This window comes from Chiloscyllium punctatum, chromosome 6 (genome assembly GCF_047496795.1).
Source record: "Chiloscyllium punctatum isolate Juve2018m chromosome 6, sChiPun1.3, whole genome shotgun sequence".
Taxonomy (NCBI): domain Eukaryota; kingdom Metazoa; phylum Chordata; class Chondrichthyes; order Orectolobiformes; family Hemiscylliidae; genus Chiloscyllium; species Chiloscyllium punctatum.
This window is the reverse complement of record NC_092744.1, coordinates 83701781-83723445: the sequence shown is the minus strand read 5'-3', so window position 1 is coordinate 83723445 and position 21665 is coordinate 83701781. Positions and strand designations below refer to the sequence as shown.

At 39.7% G+C, this 21665-nt stretch overlaps 1 protein-coding gene across 2 annotated transcripts in view; it reads left to right on the top strand.

The window, feature by feature from the left end:
* Positions 1 to 21664, top strand: part of pask (PAS domain containing serine/threonine kinase) — a 49577-nt gene extending 27913 nt beyond the window's left edge. Inside the window, exons 10-19 of one of the 2 annotated variants that reach the window (XM_072573120.1) lie at positions 443 to 614; positions 2174 to 3483; positions 6955 to 7127; positions 7971 to 8138; positions 8808 to 8933; positions 9568 to 9702; positions 11585 to 11784; positions 12709 to 12842; positions 16391 to 16534; positions 18291 to 21664. In XM_072573120.1, the coding sequence (XP_072429221.1) occupies positions 443 to 614; positions 2174 to 3483; positions 6955 to 7127; positions 7971 to 8138; positions 8808 to 8933; positions 9568 to 9702; positions 11585 to 11784; positions 12709 to 12842; positions 16391 to 16534; positions 18291 to 18523 (2795 nt within the window). In that variant the 3' untranslated portion in view covers positions 18524 to 21664. The remainder of the gene's footprint in view (positions 1 to 442; positions 615 to 2173; positions 3484 to 6954; positions 7128 to 7970; positions 8139 to 8807; positions 8934 to 9567; positions 9703 to 11584; positions 11785 to 12708; positions 12843 to 16390; positions 16535 to 18290) is intronic. The other variant, XM_072573119.1, reaches the window with a different exon arrangement.
* The last annotated feature ends 1 nt before the right edge of the window (position 21665 follows it).

Below are 21665 nucleotides of genomic sequence, written 5' to 3'. Positions count from 1 at the left end.
CACAACTTGTTTTTGGCCAGTTAAACAGTTGACCATTTTGGGCCATATGGCTTTCTATTTTCCTGGCTTTATCAGATAGTATTGAGCATATTCCTTTGAATTGATAATAAAACAGAGGAGGGAGCTATTTCACTCTGGGTTTCAAAAGCAACCCAGCTCCCTGACAGCATTGTTCGGGAGTGACATGCTGTTATAGTATTGCCTCAGAATGACATTGCTGTAATGTGTAACTGAGAAAGTATGGAGAATGTATGTTTAAACCACCCTGCAAATAAACAGTTTCAACGTGAAACAAAATCTACCTGCATACATCATACATATGTGGCCCCTTGAGTTGCATTCTCAATGTTTTTGTATAGTCACTTACTAATGGGGTAGTACTATATGTTACTAACCTAGAATCATAACATGAGTGTTTGCTATGTATGGATTTCTTACTTAGATCCAAGTCCACTGCTTGCTGGGGATACGGGTCTTTTACAACAGCAGCAAGAACAATGTGGCCATGAGCTGAGCGTCTCGATTTTTACTGGAACCATTTCAAGGCTAGATGCTGATGGTAGCCTCCCTTCCACCATGTCATCTCCCAAAGTCACCTCTACTCCTTCCAACAGGTAAAAGGGCTCAAATTTATGAAGACAAACAGGGTTTAGGAGAGATAGATGCCATTTCCAGTATTGTCATGATATGCACATCCTCATTGTGCAAGATAACTTGTTGGTCACATTAGATGAATTAGGTGCAAATGTCAGTCATTTGGCTCCTTGTGCCTGCAGTACTATTCCAATCAGGTTGTAATAGGTTCATAATTGGATTCCCCAGGGCTCAGTATTAAACCAAACAGAAGAAGCCAGTGAAAGACAGTAGGGCTCGGCAGCATCTGTGGAGAGGAGGCAGATTTAACATTTCAGATCCTTCATCCTTCAGAAGGATTGGACCCAATGTTGACTCTGTTTTTTCTCCACAGATAAAGCCAAGCCTACTGAGTTTCTCTACCTATTTGTGTTTGATTTTCAGTTTTTTTTTAGTCAGTTAAGGACCCTTGCTTTTCTTGGTCATATTAATATTAGATCTTGAGTGTGCAGGTCGAAAAGTCAAACTTGGGCAAAGCTGAAAACAGAAGTGACATGTAGTAGGGTTGGATGCAGATGTGCCAATGCAATGAGTGGAGCATCAAAGATGAAATGAAGAGAAGTGTGAACCGAGTCCTTTTCATGAGAAGAATGAGGAAAGACTATATAAAAATAAAAGGTGTAAAGAGGACATAAGAGCAGAGGGTTCTGTAGGTATAAAGCATTTAAGAGCAGGTTAAGCCATGTACAAGATCTATGGTTTTGATGACCAGAAGCAAAGCAAGGAAGTTATGGTGAAACTTTAAAATACATTGGTTCTGGTTCAACTGGAATATTGTCATTTTGGTGCACCTTACTTTCTAAAGGGATGCGAAGGCATTGAAGTCGGCACAGAAATGATTTACAAGAATAGTTTCATTGTTGGGCAGCACAGTGGCTCGGTGGTTAGCATTGCTGTCTCACAGTGCCAGGAACCCATGAATCTTTTCATGACTGTGTGGAGTTTGCACATTCTTAAAGGAAGGCCAAATCCCCTCAATGCCACTTTGTATCTTCCTCATGGCACACATTCCCATTTAGCTTTGTGTCATTTGCAGACTTCAAAATATAGAACTTGCTGTATAGTAAATGCAACCAGACTAATAGTCCAGTGGCTTGAGCTCATAATCTGGAGGCATGAATTCAAATCTAATCACAGCACAGGGGAGTTTAACTTTGATTTGTTAAATGAACCTGAAATGTTAAGAAAAAGCTGGTATGTATGTTGGTGAACACTATGAAGCTACAAATCTATTGTGTGTGATTAGTTCTGTGAGCATTCATTAGAATCTGGAATAATAGCATTTCAACTCATCTTCCACAATTGGCTAAAACACTAAAGTTGTCCCATTTCTTTGGCTTAAACTTTGCTTTCTGGGAGTTGGAAATGATTTCACCTCTTTCCAATCCACCTAATCTCTGCCAGATTTGGAGATTTGAGTTTGCCCAGCATTGTATTCCTGTAATTTCATGCTAATGTGTGCTCCAATTTTAACATATTTTGTTTGGGTGGACTTGATATCTACCTAATATCCTTACCTTACACTTTTTTATTGTTTCAGGCCAGGGAGTGACAACACAAATGAACAAATTGTTGCCCAGACTGATCAGTGTTACACTATGGGCGAGAACAGTAATTCCTTACTGCTTTCGGAAAGTAGGACTGGCACACAGGACCATTTCATAATGCAATCCACCACATCTCACTGGCCAAAACAGACAGAGAGCATTTCATTTTGCTCTGACGAGGTTCGCCCAGAGGAAAGCCAGGAAATTTTGTGTCCAAAAGACTTAACAGAGACACTGCACTGTTCTGTTGTATCTGGGAATTATCCAATTTCAGTAGCATCGGCAACAGTCTGTGAAGGAGTGAGTCCATTTCCACGGTCACCAGTTCTAAATCCACTCAGGTCCACTTTTGGTACCCCAACCTGTCTGCCAGGAGATGAGATTCACCGTTTGAATGGTAACTGCAACTTTATTAGAGAGCACCATAGCAAAGTCTATGATTCCCCAGGAACTCCCGCCTTGGATGAAGCATTGCCTGGAAATAGAACTTGTACCTACCGTACTTTAGAAAACAAATATGATGAATGTGACTTTATTTCCAACAATTGTATTAGTGGTAAATGCAATACTTTAGGTACAGCTAACAAAGTGGGTTTGTGCTCTCACTCACTCTCTCTGCTACCTGATGACCTCAAAGAACAAATGAGCGCCTGCAATAGCATTTCTCTGGACAGGCTAAACAGACAAATAAAATTATCTTCAAGACAGTGTAGTCAGAGTGGCACAGAGGCTGTAAATGCATCTGATGCTGATGTGAACCAGATTCTCTCTGGTTTCAAAGATTTGGAACTCAGCAGTGACTCTGAGTTGGTTTCTATAGATCGATCATGCACTTCTTGTGCTACCTCAGAACTTCTCAGGACTCCATCTCCCTATGTGATCGATTCAGATCTTGAACCAGAAGCTGAGAGGAGTAGCACAGGTTCCCCAGCAGCTGATCTGGAAGAGCCAATGATGATGGGTACCTCCAGTTGCAGTGACCAAAGTGGAAAGTTAACCAGCTGCTGTGTAACTGCATCGGAACAGGTTGCTGATCCCATGTTGGTTGGTGATTTACCTGAAGGATCCATTTACAGCCAGGATCGTCACTATAATAATGAAATGATGAGCAGCAGTGAACTCTCACTGTGGCACAGTCCTTACTTGGAAATGTCAGAAAGTAAGGATGTGTTGGAGGGGCATGTGACATCAACACCAATAGCCAAGAAGCAGCTGAAAAGTCAAGCTTCTGTAGGCCCCAACAATGAAATTTATGAAGGGAACTACACGGGAAACTGCTATCACAGGGACGGTTCCAGGCTCTGTAAGTCATAATCTTAATTATACAGAATTACAATCATAAAAGCTCTTGCAGTAACAGTTGTCGTTGTCGGGTTCCATTGGTGAGGTATGTCTACTATAGTGAGCTTCAGCAGTAGATGTCCAACTTGAAAGTGTCTGATGTATTCATCTGAGACTGTTCTCATGATCTTTCACAGAACTTTCACAGAATCATACAGTACAGAAGAGGCCCTTTAGCATGTCAAGTTTTTACAGATACACAATCCTTCATCTGAAATCCTTGAGGCCAGTTATTTCTCGGAATTCGAAATTTTTTGGATTTCAGAATAAGTGACATTTTCACAGTGAAATTAAAAAATAAATACCGAACAGCAGACCCACTTGTGACTAGTATCAGCGCTGAAACACAGTTGTCGCCTGCCAGTGCTGGGTCACACCGCCACGTCACCTTTGAGTGACGTGGGTCGAGTGGATGTGGAGTTGGGTCACCTGTCAAGAGAGTGGTGCTGGAAAAGCACAGTAGGTCAGATAGCATCCGAGGACAATAGAGGAGCAGGACAATCAATGTTTTGGGCCGAAGCCCTTTGTAAGGAATGAGCTCATTCCTGATTAAGAGCTTTTTCCAAAAACGTCGATTCTCCTGCTCCTCGGATGCTACCTGCCTACTGTGCTTTTCCAGCACCACACTCTCAACTCCAATCGCCAGCATCTAAAGTCCTCACTTTCGCCTAGTTGGGTCACCTGTTTGTACTCCAAACAACCTTGTTATGCAGAAAAACTTCACAAAAAGAATTTTGGATAAAGGATTGTGTATGTACCACCAAAAATACACAATTGACACTAGTCCCACTTTCCAACATTAGACCCAGAGCCTTCCATGTTATGACTTCAAGTGCTTATCCAAGTATTTTTTTAAAAGATTGATGTTACCTTCCTCAACTACCCTCCCAGACAGTTCATTCCTGAAATGTTTTTTTTTAAATTCTGCACAAGTTAGATATCCAGGCTTTGTATTTCAAAAGTGTCTTTGTTGGTGGATGGAGAGAAAAAGGAAACTTTGAATTCATGTTCTTTATCATACCCAGAATTTACAGTCAACTTCCAAATAACAATTAAACTTGACTCATTATTGGACTTTATGACATTAATGGAATAAATCACTATAAAAACACAACTGACATGATATATGCCATGATATTCCTGTCATTCTAAAACCTGGTGTAACACTCCTGAAACATATGTATGCCAATATGAAATTGCACTTATCACTTACCTGAAATCTGCTTGTATGTGTGTACATAAAAATCTTGTCCAGTCTGCACCCCTTGCACACATCAAACTGACTCAAGTCATATTGTTGTCAAACACTTGACAAATCGCAAACTGAAAAGGTACTGCGCACAAAATTAAATCAGACAACTTTGATCAGTAGTTCTGAAACTGAGTGTTCAGGATGGTCAGTCTGCACGAAGCAGAAATTGACCTCTGTGCAGGTAGCTCTGAAATCTTTTGGATTGGAGGGAAATTCTGTCCACCGTGTTTTGTTACCAGTCAACTTGAGAGTCATAAATATATGTTTACTGACATGAGAGTTTATTTTAAAAATGAATAATTCACAACATGATTGTTGCTGTTCAGGTCTTTATTGTTTTGAAAGTCTATGTGTGGAAACAGACCCTTCAGTGCCATCAGTTCATAGTGAACATAATGCCAAACTAAAACTCCTCCCACCTGTCTGCTCCTACCCCATATCCCTCCAAACCTTTCCTAGTCGTTTACTTATCCAAGTGTCTTTTAAACATTGTATCTGTACCCATGTCTACCATTTCCTTAAGTTCATTCCACACGTGAACCACCCTCTGTGTACACATATTTGCCCCCATGTCTTTTTTTAATCTCTCCCCTCTCATCTTAATAATGTACCCGCAGTCTTGAAATCCCCCATCCTAGGGAAAAGACACCTACTATTAACCCTATTTATACCCCTCATGATTTTATAAACCTCTATAAGGTCACCTCTCAACCTCCTACACTCCAGGGGAAAGAAGTCCCAGTCTATCCCGCCTTTCTTTATAACTCAAACCTTCCATACCTGGCAACATCCTGGTAAATCTCTTCTGAATCCTCTCCAGCTTAATAATATCCTTCCTATAACTGGGTGACCAGAACTTGATACAGTACTCCAGAAGAGGCTTCACCAACCCCCTGTACAACCTCAACATGACGTCCCAACTCCTGTACTCAGAACCAAGCAATGAAGGCAAGCTCGTGAGGTTTGTTTTCCAGGTCTCTGAAGTGACAAAACCAAATGTGAGACTCTGAGCTTCAACCACTGATGACGATTCCCCACGTCACACTGGTGAACTCAGTCAGCTTCAAGGCCTCTGACCTCTCTGAGAAACGTTTGCAAATGTAGACAAGAATCTCAGTGCGATGAATCACTTTGAAATGGTACTTTTGGATCCCTCAGCATTGTGGAAACAGAGGGCATGGAGAGTCCAAAAGACAAATGTAGGAAAGATTTTCTTTACGCACAGGATAATCATTTGAAAGCAATTGCTGCCCACACTGAAAGTATATGGTTGTATTAGAGACATAGATGTACAGCACTGAAACAGACTCTTCAGTCCAACTCGTCCATGCTGACCAGATATCCCAACCCAATCTAGTCCCACCTGCCAGCACCTGACATATCCCTCTAAATCCCTCCTATTCATATACCCATCCAGATGCCTTTTAAATGTTGCAATTGTACCAGCCTCAACCACTTCCTCTGGCAGCTCATTCCATACACGAAGGAGAAACTTGGACCGTTCTTTGTCCAGATCTATCTTGGGAATTACTTTTAGAAAACTTTGTGGTTAGAACAAATGAGCTGCAGAAAGTTGTCCTTTTCTCCCAGAGATACTTGTCTACTTTTGTATCAATCATCTCCTTTGGCAAGAGTATTTCATGCATTTTAGAAGCCTCACAATTTGATGCATTTTGTTTACCATTTGAAGGCTTGGCTACGTTAACATCTAACAATTACACACAAAGTGATTGTGCAAACATGAGGCTTTCATATTTGATTTTGAGTCCTGCCCAGAATGATCTGTGGAAAATCAGTTCTGTTAAAATAGTGCATGTTAAATATGCTGGAAATAAACCAGAAAATACTGTGGATTCTCAGTAGATCTGGCAGCATCGGTGGAGAAAGAAACAAAGTTAATGTTTCAAGTCTCTGATTTTTCATCAGATACACAACACTAATTCTGTTTCTCTCTCTACCTGTTACCCGAACTGTTGACTATTAACAGTATTTTCTGTTTTTGTTTTAAGATTTCTCACAAGCGCAATATTTTGCTTTTGTATTAAGTATGGGGATGTATGTTTGTGATTAATGGTAGAATGCCAAGTTGTACAATAAGCTACTCCTGAATGATATGACCAGAATATCATGTATATGTCATTTATGCTGTGGACTTGTACGATCTGTATATCTTTGTCCCAGGTATTGTGTTTCAGGTTAAATGTCTGCATTTACAAGATGGAGGAAAGTTGTATTGCGTATGGGTAGTGCGTGATCATATTCAGAGTCGGAGAGAAGCTGCACTAAAGTCTCTTCTAATGTCCACCCTGAACACTACCTCCCTGTCTGCAGACCACTCTCTCAGCTTAGGAGAGGTCAGTCAAATTAACAATGCTGAAATATTAATTTGTTCTGGATTTTGCATTTGGTCAGTGCTATAACATTTTGTGCCAGAAAATTAATTCACCTCTAAATGTCATTCATGAAGGAATTGGTGAGATGAATACTTTTGGAGATGGCTGTGTCAAATCTGAGTGGTGTATGAATCTGAGAAAAGGTCCAAAGAATGCAAATAGATTTTTGCTAACCAATAATATTAAGGGATATGAAGGATATGTTTGAAGTTGGGATACTGATCAGGCATGATCTCGCTGAATCATGCTTGAGAGTTTGAACGTTCCTGCGCACCATCGGTGGTGAAATTTCAAAACCAATTCATGCTGGATCGACCTCCAAATGATTACTAAATTTGCTCACGTTTTAAAACATCGGTTTAGCCTGTGCTGCTGAGCAGCTTTTATTTGTATTGAACACTGAAAGTCTTTTGGAAAATTGAGTGCCCTTCATGAGAAGTGCCTTGAATGAGCAGTCTTGATTACTGTTGAGAAAGGCAAAGTGTTCATTGGTAATATTAACTACTAGTTGCTCAAACTTGGTTTCATTGGCATGTTCTACTAATTAGCAGCCACCTGAGTGTCAAACATTGATGCTTCCTACTTTTATTTCCCTTTGTACTGCGTGTTTGCAATGACCAGGCTTTCAGGTGTTCTAGCAGCTGTATAGAAACTAGTAAATTGCAACTTCATGAGCTGGAGTTTGATCTCTAGAAATAAATAGCACAGCCTCATGGGGGGGACCTAAATGCTTTCTATTTCTCTTTGAATCGTGCAAAGTTCATGGGATGCCATATCTAACATGTGGGTTGCCATTCTTCTTAGGCTATAATAGAGACTGCCAGGTCGAATGGTTTGAAGAGTTCAGAAGAGCTGGAAGCAATGAAAGCTTGTGAAGGGGAATACTCCGAATATTATAACACACTGAGCCCACTGGGGAAAGGAGCTTTTGGCTTTGTGTGGACAGCCAGTCAAAAGCTCACCAAGCAAGAGGTACATGTGGAACAAACTTCCCAACTTGACAAAATGACCATGATAGCAATGGGCTATTGTCGAAGTAAATTTTCAACATTAGCAAGTTAGCATTAACAATCAACAGTGATTTGAAATGTATGACCTGATAGGGAATTAGGGATTAACAAAAACATTGAGAGAAATTGGGGAAAGATTCTGTTATAAACCGTCTTGCTGGAGCAACTGGCTAAAATAATTGTGCCTTTTAATAAGATTGCAGCTTTGATTCTTGTTATGTATGGATATAGTGGAATTGTTAGTCAAATTGCTAGCCCAGCACTGTTTTAGCATGTATCAATGGATAAGAAAATGTGAGCACAGCTTGAGTGTTTGTGTACTGACAGCTTAAATAGCCTGCTAACATTTTCTGGAGTGCTGTATTTCATTGAGATCTGGGCTACTACTATGGGTCAGAGCCTTCAAGAGAGAAGGGTGAGGGGATATTTTTGTATAAGGTTTTGTATAAGCATTTTCTATGTTTTGTTTGACTTTGACTTAGACATATGAAAGCTTTGTTAATGTTCCCAACCTCCTGCTAAGAACATGCCATGGAGGTTTTTCTTAACTTGGTTGCTAACAATGGTTGCTAATAATGGTATGAAAGACATTCATGCGGCATTTTCTACATAAGATTTCTTTTGTCTCCAGGTTGTGGTGAAATTTATTCGGAAGGATAAGATTGTGGAGGACTGCTGGGTGGATGATGTGGACTTAGGCAGAGTAAGTCAAGAGATTGCAATCCTTGCGAGACTCAACCATCCAAACATAATCAAGGTCAGTCACATTTCTTCTTAGTTTTTTAAAATATCCTATTTCTTCTGTTCTGATTCGGTCTTTCTGCACCAGGTGTCTGCTGCTGATCCATAGTATATCATGTGAATAAATTCACTGACTCCAGGCAGCAAAGTGAGAACCTTTCTGGTCGTCGATTTTACTGAAGTTGCTTTCCAAGATACCTAATTACTCTGTTCCAATAGGAGATCCTCACTGTCAAAACCCAGATGCTGGAAATCTAAAATAGAAATGTTGGGGAGAATGAAACTAAAGTTAGGCAACATCTCTTCTGTCATTGTAATTATATATTCCTGTTGCAATATGCAAACAGGTCAAAATGCTTGTTGGAAGTGTGCGTTCCTTCCTTTTGACTGAACTGTAACACTGACTCATCACTCTGAACCAAGTACTGTACTCTGGTATTACTTGGATAGAGGCCGCAATGTGCAAACTAGTTTGTGAAATTGAGGACAGACATGAATTTCAACTAGTGGTTCAGTTCCATACTGTGACAACCATTTTAGAATAAGTGGAGTTGAAACTCCATCGGCTTGACAGTTCTTATTTTCTATTTGTATTTTCTCCTCTGGAGGTATAGCTACAAGTTAAAACAAGTGCTTTCAAATTCCCACAGGTACTTGATGTGTTTGAGAATCTGGATTTCTTTCAGCTTGTGATGGAGAAACATGGAGTTGGTTTGGATCTGTTTGAGTTCATTGATCAACAGCCAGACCTAGATGAACCATTGGCAAGCTTCATATTTAGACAGGTAAAGAGAAGAGGGCAGTAGGTTCATGATTTTTTTTTTGTTTTTTCAAGGGTGTATGTAACTTTTGCTATGCTTCATTAGGGTTGCATATTGGAAATCGAGGCCCTCTGCAGTCTTGAGATGTTACAGAAGTTGAGTATTTTTTTAAAACGTATGCAGAATTCCCCAATTTGCCTAACTTTCAGACCAAGGTTGACGAAATACATGGACCATGTTTCTGTGCTTAACAAAAATAACAATTAATTGCAAATAAACAGCTACAGTTAAACAATAATGAAATCAGCATTTGACCCTACTCATTAAAACTTGAATCCCTTATAGACTTGCCCTCTACATACACTTGCAGACAAACAAAAGAAAAGGATGTCATGGACAGAGCAAAAGGGTGAGGAGGTAGTTCAACGGTTCCTGCCTTGAAGGAATTGCTGAAGTGATCCTTTTGCTGATCAGAGTGCTGCTTCTCGCAGGGTGACTGATTCACACTGATAAAGGTCATTCTTTAATCAGTTAACAGCAAATGGAAGTTGGTTAGAGTTTTAAATAGGAGAAAGTGAGAACTGCAGTCTCAACCCTAGAGTTTTACCCTAGTAGAGCTATGTAGACAATTCACAATTATGTAGTTAGAATTTATTTGTAATAAATAATCATATGCAGAAACCTTTCAGTCAACCATGGGCTACAAGATGGAAATTGAGGAATTCTGCATAATTTTTAAAATCTTTTTAACTTTTTATAACTCCAAGGATACATAGGATTGATTTCTAGTACTCTACCCCAGTAAGATGTATCAACATATTCTATACTTAGGATTTATTAACATTCATTCTATCATTTTTGTTTGATATGTCCAAGTGAGAGCCTTTTTCCTCAGATGGTGAAAGCTAACATGAGGGACATAGCTTTAAATTGAGGGCTGATAGATTTAGGACAGATTTCAGGGTTAGTTTCTTTAATCAGAGTTGTAGGAGCGTGGAACAGCTTGCCTGCAACAGTAGTAAGCTCACTGACGTTACGGGCATTTAAATTGGGTAGACATATGGATAATGGAACAGTGTAGGTTAGATGGAATCAGATTAATTTCACAGGGCGGCACAACATCGAGGGCTGAAGGGCTTGTATTGTGCTGTAATGTTCTATGTTTATGGAGTGATCGCTTAAGCAATTGGAGGTGATATTTTGCTACCATAAGAGTGGCTTGATCCATAGCAAACTTTTGTTTTAACTGGCACTCTCGATAAACCAGCAAATATTATACCCCAAATACTGGAAGTTTAATGGATTATTGCAATCTCCATGATGTCCAAGTAGTAAGTTGAGGATGCAAGTGAGAAGGCTGTCTGCCAGTAAGTTCTTTTTAAGCAAAGTTGCATTATTGTTTTGTGATTTATGCTGTAAATGCAGTTTAACAGTGATGTGTATATCTCCTACATTAAATTTCTATTGCTTAGTGTGTGTTTTTATATTGATTGTGTGAACCTCACGATCAACCAGAAGGTTTGATCAATCGGTACAATCCTGGTCCCATAGTGTCAGTTAATAAAAGTTTGCTGTACATGTTAAACTGTAACCATGAGTTTGCAAAGGGTAGTATGTTCTGTAAGTAGATCCACCACCTTAGTATGTTTTATATATTTTAGATTGTTAAAAATCACAACACTAAGTAAGAGTCCAACAAGTTTATTTGGAAGCACTAGCTTTCGGATTGCTGCTCCTTCATCAGGTGGTTGTGGAGTATAAGATCTTATTCTTCACAACCACCTACTGAAGGAGCAGCGCTTCGAAAGCTAGTGTTTCCAAATAAACCTCTTGGACTATAACCTGGTGTTGTGGTTTTTAAATTTGTACACCCCAGTCCAACACTGGCATCTCCAAATCGTTTCAGATTGTGGCTGCAGTGGATTACCTACACAGCAAGTGCATTCTACATCGGGATATCAAAGATGAGAATGTGATTATTGATGAGGATTTCACTGTCAAACTAATTGACTTTGGTTCAGCTGTGAATTTGGAACCTGGGAAGGTTTTCCATACATTTTATGGAACAATTGAATACTGCTCCCCGGAGGTGCTGATGGGAAACCCGTGAGTACCTACCTGCTAAACATATGAATGACGTTTGTTGAACATTTATTTTCAACTGAACACTCCTATCTTTTAGATTCTCTTTCCCTTTGTTTTTTTTTTCCATGATGCCTACTTCTCAGTCACTCATTGTCCTTGTTACAGGAAGGGTCAAGCCTGTAAAATCCTCTACAGCTGTCCATAATTGACACTCCATATTGACTCAGTGGAAACCTGTACTTTTCAGTAAATAGTTTTTATCCTGATGCTGTTCCCTTTTTATTCACTTTACACTGTACATTCCTACAGATCAAATCTATAATCCAACTCTTCCTTAGTCATTCTGAGCCAACATGGTCTATGAAATCCTGGCTCTCTTTATATATCAGATAACTTGTTATAGTGCTGTTTAACAAATTTCCTCCTAGTTCCTCTCCTTCGATATTATCAAGATAGAATTGCTCCCGAAATTCTGCCAGTCACAAATCAAATGATTCCGAATATTTTATGATCACTGCCAAACCCCAAATCAGATTAGTTTTCCTTTTTCTGTTCATGGCCTTTGAACAGGGCAAGCTGGAACCTCTGGTTTCTTGGCAGATCCTGCAGCATACCCAACCCTCCAGCACCATAAAGACCAGCTTTGTGCCGCTTTGCTCTAACTGTCGTTTTTGATACAATCTGACACTGAAAGTGTATTACAGAGAAGATCTGATTTTATTCTTATCTTTTGTTTCCATCAGCATCCTCCTCATGGCATTTTTCTCACTGCTAAACCTGTTTGCTTTTGATATAAATGAAGAGGTGTTCATGAAGTAAATATACGGTGCAAAAGATTTCCTACTTAGTCAGCTTCCAATATTAGCAGGCCTTTGATTTTGGAGGAGCAGAATTTTTATTCCTTTTGCCAATGGATCTAATGTTCTCCTTCTTCTTTGTGTCCAGGTATTCTGGGCCTGAATTGGAGATCTGGTCCCTGGGAGTGACCTTGTATACCCTAGTCTTTGCAGAGAATCCATTCAGTGATGTGGAAGAGACAGTAGCAGCTAAGCTAAAACCACCTTTTCAAGTATCAGATGGTAAGATACAGTCTTCAAATACTGGCTAGCCCAAGGACACACTTGTAATCTGGAGTGTATGGATTGAGTCTGCTCACTTTGCAGTTTCTGGAATTAAAGCATTGATATCATACAGCTTGGGATACTAACCATTGTGCCTACGATGGGAGGCTGGAGTGACTGTTGGTGAAACCTTGCCAATTGATACCATTTCATTTGCGACTCTGAGCCAGTGAAGCATTTTTCTGTGAATCTGTCTTGGTTTCGAGCATGGGGAAGGCACATGTCACATTTGTAGTACCAGGATAAGAGGATGATGCTAAGACTTGTTGTAATGTAACTTTTGCTTAATGTTTGCTGTCTATGAGCATTTGTCAATGTAATGGGGCAACTTCCTTAGACTTTATTGCTGGACATTTGGAGATTCTCTTGATTTGATGTCAGATTTAAATTGACATGTTCTTCATTGTCTGTTTATATTATAAATATTCCTCATTTACTACTCAGTACACCCCTTTTACAACAAAAATCCTTTGTTGCACGAAATAAAGCTTTAGTTAATCTTTTGAAACAGCATTAACATCTGGGGTGATAGGGTTCCAATAGATTTGTAGGTGACTATTGAAGTTGATCTGAATCCAGAAGGTTCTGCTGCAAGAAAGGGAAGCTAGAGAAGTGATTGCTGGGCCTCTTGCTGAGATATTTGTATCATCGATAGTCACAGGTGAGGTGCCAGAAGACTGGAGGATGGCAAACATGGTGCCACTGTTTAAGAAGGGCGGTAAAGACAAGCCAGGGAACTATAGACCGGTGAGTCTGATGTCAGTGGTGGGCAAGTTGTTGGAGGGAATCCTGAGAGACAGGATGTACATGTATTTGGAAAGGCAAGGACTGATTAGGGATAGTCAGCATGGCTTTGTGCGTGGGAAATCATGTCTCACAAACTTGACTGAGTTTTTTGAGGAAGTAACAAAGAGGATTGATGAGGGCATAGCTGTAGATGTGATCTATATGGACTTCAGTAATGCTTTTGACAAGGTTCCCCATAGGAGACTGATTAGCAAGGTTAGATCTCATGGAATACAGGGAGAACTAGCCAGTTGGATACAGAACTGGCTCAAAGGTAGAAGACAGAGGGTGGTGGTGGAGGGTTGTTTTTCAGACTGAAGGCCTATGACCAGTGGAATGTTACAAGGATTGGTGCTGGGTCCACTACTTTTTATCATTTACATAAATGATTTGGACACTAGCATAAGAGGTACAGTTAGTAAGTTTGCAGATGACACCCAAATTGGAGGTGTAGTGGACAGCGAAGAGGGTCTCTATGACTCTAAGTAGAACAGAATACTGTAGATGATTTGAGTTTTGAATAAGTTGCTGGCTCAGGTTTTTCTCTCCTTACATTTTCTCTCTGCCTCCGATACGTACTAGTCTTTGAAAGAGATTTGATCATATCAGATGCAGTGATCCTGTGTGATCTACCACTAGAACTCAAAGTTGACACCAAAACTCCAAAGTGAATCCTTGAGTGTATTCTTGTAGCACTTCCTTTAACTGTCATGAGAGAGATCCCCACACTCAGGCTTTCAACAGAAGATTCACTTTGGTGAGTGAATGTCAGAAATACTGGCTGCATGGCCAGCCCTACTTGACTGTGACTGTCACAGTATGGTGTGGATGTTTGACACCTCAGCACCTGGGATTTTGTTCTGCCATCTGATTGATCTTCAGAAGCTCCTAAAGGCACACAAATGGATGTGGTTCAGCTTCCTGGCATGATGCTGGCACTCAATCTAAGCTTTGTATTGCATAGAACAGACTTGGCATGGTAACTGCTCTGTAGATTTTCAGTTTGGTTTCCCAGACTAATGGTTGAAGGTTACATTTGCTTTGGCTGTTCCTGCCTGTGTCTTACCATTGACATAGACAGCTCATGAGAGTGTGTTGCTGAGCTAAGTGAACTTCCCTATCACTGACAAGTTCTGGCCACACAATGAAATCTTGGGCTTGAGGTGGGACTTTCTTGGAGTAGGCTGATATTGTTTCAGTGTACTTCACAGTGGTCTTAAAACCAAAGCTGTTGTATGCACTGGAGGACAAGTCCATTCAACCACACACGCTCAGTTCTGAGGGGGGCATGAGCACATGGTCATTCGCAAACAGGAAATCACAAAGTAAGACCTTAATTTTTTTTCCTGGCATTGCCACAGTTTCACAAGGGCATGCTAAATAAAACTTTATAAATCAATGAAAAGTAGGATTAATCAAATAGCCAGTGCAAGTATGATGGACCGAGTGGTTCCCTGTAATGTGCTCATCATACAATGACAACTTGTTAGCACCAAATGTTGTGTCTCAAACCCAGACATGAATGCTTTAAAAAAAACGGAAAATGCTGGGAATACTCACCAGGTCAAGCAGAATATGCTGAGAGGGGGGGAAAAAACCCACTTAATGGGCTGGATTTCCTGGCTGATGGTGCGCTTCGAACAAAGCTGCCCCACAAACATTGGCGATTTGGTTGGTGTGGATTTGCTATTTCTTCATGTCAGTTTAAGTCTCATCAAGTCAAGACAACATCCAAATGTCTGGCAATAAACTCCAAGCAGGTAGTTTGCCAGATACATTGACATTATCTCCAACTTAATAATATCCTTCCTATAACAGAGCAACAGAACTGGACACAGTACTCCAGAAGAGGCCTCACCAACATCCCGAACAACCCCAACACAATATTCCAAGTCCGAATTAGTGTTATCCTGAAAACAGTTAATTCTGTCTAAAATGTGAAGCAGGAGCCAAACACTTGAAAAAGGAATTGTTCTAATTGACTAGGTGATGTGCAAAGACAAAAGATTGTTTCCTCTAAATTTCTTCATTTTGTCTTTTCTCTGGGATGAACTCCATTTGCCACTGGTCTGACCAGTCCAATCTGTTGTTCCTTTATCAGCCTTATTTTTTGTACTGTTTGCAATCTCCTTTAATCAAAGTCTCTGCATTCAAGTCCTAATTGTTTGAACATTTGGTGCTCATCCTGCAATTTCTGCTTCTTACACCGTGCTGTGATCTGCTTAAGCCGGCTTCTGATTCCAATCTCCTATCTCCCAGGCCATACTTGCTGTGTTTCTCTTTTATTGCTCCATACAATCTCCCATTGTTCAGATGGTCCACAAGCATCCTCCTTTTCTTTTTCTATCTATCCTTTTGCAGCTCTTTCAACATCCCATCACATTGTCAATTGTCTGACTCTCTGTAAATAAAGCCATGGGAGATTATTATTCACCTATTATATAACAGAAATACATTGGCCTCTTATAATGCAGTGGTAGTGTCCCCAACTCCGGGTCAGAAGGTTCAAGTCCTACCTGCAGGGTGGTGTGTCAATGGGTTCATTCAAAATAATTATTTTTATAATGGAAATATTACAATGCAGACAAGCAACTAATGGATTGTCAGGGAATATATGAATCAAATGTGCACAGGATCCCGTATAATATTGTTCATTAATGCAAATATCTCTGCTTTGAGGACTGAATTCTTCTTACTGTGATGGTTTTCCTTTTCTGCAGAATTTATGAAGCTGGTGTCCTGGATGCTGCAGCCTGATCCTCACCAGCGCCTGAGCCTAGAGGAGCTAATGAAGAACTCCTGGGTGATTCAGCCAGTGAACCTAGCTCTGTACACCTGGGAAGAGGTGTACTCCAGCAAAGGAAGTAAGTGTGGAACCAGAGTCCTTCCATCACAGCTGTGAATTCTGGGCTTGGTTGATGAGGCAAATTCATTGACCCAACAAAAGGTGTTTTTCTGCTTTTTGGGTTTAATGTACCTTGTGGAAGAGAAGCGACTGACATCAGCACAACATTCTGTTCTGACCTGTGCATGATGTAGGGTTTCTTAAAGCAGATTGCAAAATGCCTTAAATGTTAATTTGGTTACATTACTACTTATAATTCCTTTTAAGTATTTTGAACACCTTCCACATTTGATGGGGTCCCAGCATGCTCAGTTATACTTGGGGCTTTACATTAATACAGGACATAAGTGCACGTTGCTTATAAGACTATAAGATGTAGGAGCAGAAATAGGTCATTTGGCCCATTGAGTCAACTCTGCTTTTAATGAGATCATGACTGATCTAATAATGAACTCCACTTCCCAGCCATATTCCCATAACCTTTGATTTCCAATAAACCTAAACATTTTCAGCCTTGAATATACTTAACAACCCAACTTTGACAGCCCTCTGTGGTAAAGGATTCCACAAATTTCTTAGCCTCCGAGGAAAAACAGGTAACCCCTTACTCTGAGATTATGCCTTCTGGTCCAAGACACTCCCGCAAGAAGAAACAAACACCTTTGCATTTGTTTGAAAGATAGACCCAGAAACCATTTGGTGAAGCTATGGACATATTGACAAGTATTTATAATCAGGCTGATTTAATTCAATTAGTCTTTATGCCAGAATGCAAAATAAGGATGAAACTACACTGCCTCAGGTCAGGGGGTCATCTTTTATGACAAATAAAGTAATTCCTGACCAGCTTCTTGAAATTCCCTTCTGATGACTAAAGTTGTTCTTGCTTTCAGTTCAAAGACTGCACAATTTGTATTTTGCAGTGTCTCAGAGACCTTCGGGGTGGAGCTGCCAGACCACACTCCAGAAACTATACAAATCTTCCTAACAGTGGGTGTGCAGACTATTTGTTTATTACCAACACACACTGACAAAATGTTTATCTTTCACAGTCCATGAGGGTCTACGTCAATATTTTGCTCATTGACTTTCTTTTAATTTGTGGGAATATATATTGCTTTAAAAAGTCTTGAAAATACGTTTTCCCAAATCCTTTCCAAGGTAAAATCTCAGTGTGACACTGACACTGGGTGAGAAAGTGAGAGAATGTTGTTCCATTCTGTAGACCTGACACTCCTCACCTTGTCAATTCTCCATGCAAGTACCTGCTGTAAGAACTCTTTTATCATGTTGTTTGATGCTGCATCAAGCTTCAGTTCTTTATAAGCTGGTTGTGGAGAAGGCAAGGTTCAGGACAATCTTCAGATCTAGATTTCAAAGTGACACTATTTAATTGTAGATTGATATTAAATACTGCTATACATGGTAATTGTAGATTTACCAGGTTGTTATCCTAGAATTATTTTGGGTAAGGACTAATCTTTCTACTTTGTATTCATGTCTATGTTGATCTGATGCAGAGTTCCAGACTCTAGTGTTCCTTCTGCTGGTGTTCATTCAGCGTGTGTTCTAAAACTGCTGCATACCATGTTATTTATATTCAACGATGGGCAGCTCTGTGATATGATCACAGGGTTGTTCCAGGATCTTCATGCCCTAACACAATTGGACCTTGGCTCACAAATGTTCTTCCAGCCTCCAATTGCAACAATATCTGGGATGGGGCAGCACATGCTCTGTAATATAAAATAACTCTTCCTACGTGTTATTGACAGGACTCTCGAGAAACCGTTCTGCAATGGTTGGAGAGAACTGCCAGGATTTCAAAACTTCTCTGAAGTTAGCAGGCAGAAGGAGTGAGGTGTGTGCCAATGAGGATCATCTCCTAGATGGCCATGGATGTTGCGAGCAGTATGGGAGTGATGAGGAGAATGTGAATCACCAAACACTGCCATCTTCTGAGGAGCTCCAAGCTGACCTTCTCGAATACCTGCTTAGCCAGGACTGAGGGGAACATTCTCATGCTATAAGCAGGGTAGCTGCACTTGCACTTGTTTTTAATTTGATTTAATTCCTTTTATTTTCATCCTGTAATTTTTATTACCTAGTGCTGTGCGGAATCAGTGATGTCTACTGCAGGCCGAAGAATGGAGTGGCTGTAAGAGCTTAGTAGTGTGCTGGAGTGGGAGGCACCATGGTGTGGGGGACTGCTGAACACCATGCTAATCCTTCATCTGAAGACAGCAATTAGTGTTGAGTAAAACTCCTGAAGCAGCTGCAGGTCACATTTAGCTATCCCTCATCATTGATCCTAGGTAGGAGTGCCAGCAAAAATAGCCTCTATACCAAGTCACATCTAATTTTCCAAACGTGCATTTTGACTAAACAGCAATTGAAAATTTTCTCTTGCCCTGGGATACTAAAGTAGCCATAGATTGATCATTATTTCTCCAGTTACAACTCCTTTTAATTATACACAGATCAGGCAATTCAAATCCATTCCAGGGGCTTTCAGATGATTATTGCTGCTGATTTGAGATGCCCTGGAATTAATACCTCTCTTTATTTGAAACAATTGGTACTTGTTTTATCACATACTTCCTTCATGCAACAGGAACTTAGAATGAGTGACAGTGGAGCCTGCTAGGAATAGAAGTCACTTCTGGGGATGAGTGGAACCCTGGGAGAAAAACACATGTCTATGAAGGCAAGGAATTTGGTCAGTTTGCAAAGATCCAAATCAGGGAGGGAGAAATGCAGAACTTACCCCATGCAAACAAGCTGTCTGCCTGCCTCACAATATTGCACATCGATCATTCCTTCTCTCACCCTCTCTTCTTAGCCCACATCCTCAACAAAGACTATCCATTGCATGCAACCAATGCATATAATATTGAATCCAACAAGTTGCCTAATGATAGGAGTATGCAAACAGCACCGTCCCTATCGCAGGCTGTGCACAAGTTGAGGGTGAGTGGTTTACTCCCACTCATTGCCCTTTTGTGAAACACCAATTTATCAATCTGATGTCCTTAGATAACAACTTGATATACTCATGTACTGAATGATAGTCAGAACCTTTAATTTTTGGGGAATATGAATATTACAAACTGCTTAACAAATTACTTGGAGAATTTCCTTCCACTTTACTGTTTTAACTAGGCAGCTCCTGTCTAACATGTTAAGGCAGATCAGCAGACTGTGTCACAGGCTAACATGCATTAGACTGGTCATGGAAATCTGAATGCTTCCCTAAAAGTGCCTTAGTCCAGAAAGAAAAGCAAATTCACCCTAAAGAACAAATCCAAACTGAAATAACAGTATACTGACTATGCTTTTTTTTGAGTGGCTACACAATAGTTGGGAGCATGTTTTAAGGGTTTGTTCCAAATTTAACACTCCTGTATTAGAATATAAAGTATGCTATTGTCATTAGATTTACACTTCTATTATATAGGACACAAATCACTCAATTTTTAAAAAGTTTGAATATTTAAGGTCACATGTTGAGGGTGCTGAACATCAATAAGACACTTCAAGAACATTATTTTTGTTCTTTGCAACCATTCCATGGAAAAGGTGAATATGAAGGAGTTGTGATCAGAGCATCTTGGAAATCTTCATTAGATTTCACAATGAGTTGAGCTTGCTCTTTCATTCCAATCGAATTGCCAGAAATGGTGTTTTTTGTCACCGTTGGAGTCTGGTTGATCATCACCAATCCCAAGTGAATGTGTTCAGCATACTTTTGTTTTAAAACTGAAATCTTTCAGTCACCAATATTGTACACTGTTCTGTTTAATTCTCATTTTATGGCTGATGTTTGCAACCTATGAAATGCACTTGCTTAAGGTTTCCAGCTACTTCTCAAACTGATTTCAGTAAATTTCTCAAATTGCAACTGATTTCTTGCTAAAGTTATACATTTTACCGTACAGCAAAGGATTGAGTGGTGAAACCATTTAGTGATAGAAGTGATAATCTCTAGGTCATAGAGATGTGTAGCCCAGAAACAGATACTTCCATCCAACTCATCCATGCTGACCAGATATCCTAAATTAATCTAGTGCCATTTGCCAGCACTTAGTCCATATTTATTAATCCTTCCTAATCATCTACCCATCCAGATGCCTTTTAAATGTTGTAATTGTACCAACCTCCACCACCTCATTCATAAAAATTAATTGAATTACATCTCAATAAAACATATCAAAAAAGAACCCACTCTACATACTATTGTAGATTTACAATTAGAGTATTGCAGTTTGAGTTCTCCAGCATTGCTTTGTTCCAGATTAAAGTTATCACTAAAGCATTGCTTTAGTACAGAATAACTTAAATGGATAGTTATTTTAAATTTAATACTTTTGTATTTAAGTTACTTTAGTACTAGTTTATTTTTAATAGCTGGTTTCATTTCTATTCCTAAAGAAAAGCAACTTGGCTAAGAGATTGTTAACCGTTGCACTACATACCTCCTAAAGAAATGGTCAGCTGTTCTTTAATAATATAACTAACTCTTATTTGGGAGTATATAAACCAGCACTTTCCAAACTCTTTCCCACACTGTGAGCCCATTTCAAGAATGGAAGGTCCCTTGGTGAGAAATCTGTGTGCATAGGGTGTGGGTGAGATTGGGGGGTTTCATGCTATCAAAGCAGAACTTACTCAGTTCCACATCTGTGCTTCTCTTCTACCATTAAAATACACTGACACCCCATTACAATTGTTTTAACCAGTCTTTTCCAAACCTGTTGGGATCACCAAGCAGCACTATAATTATATAAAATGTAATCTATTATATATTGCATAAGGATTCTAAGTGCCAGAATGAATTATTTAAGCTTTGTAGCTTCTTATCCTTTACACACTATTTTTGTATTTGCACTGTGTGAACAGTAAAGTTTATCTTAAACACATTTGTTTTTTTAAAGTATGTTTTCATTGGTCTTTTCCTCTGTGTTGCAACCTGCAAGATTAATTTACTTCAAACATATTTCTGACATGCATCATATATCTAGAGATAGTTACCTCAACCAGGCTAATAGCTGATATCGGTAACTGAAGGAGGGTCTTCATTGCTATAGCACCTTACCAACGACAATAAATTTCCATATTATTGGCTTATAGTTACATTCTACCAATTTTAA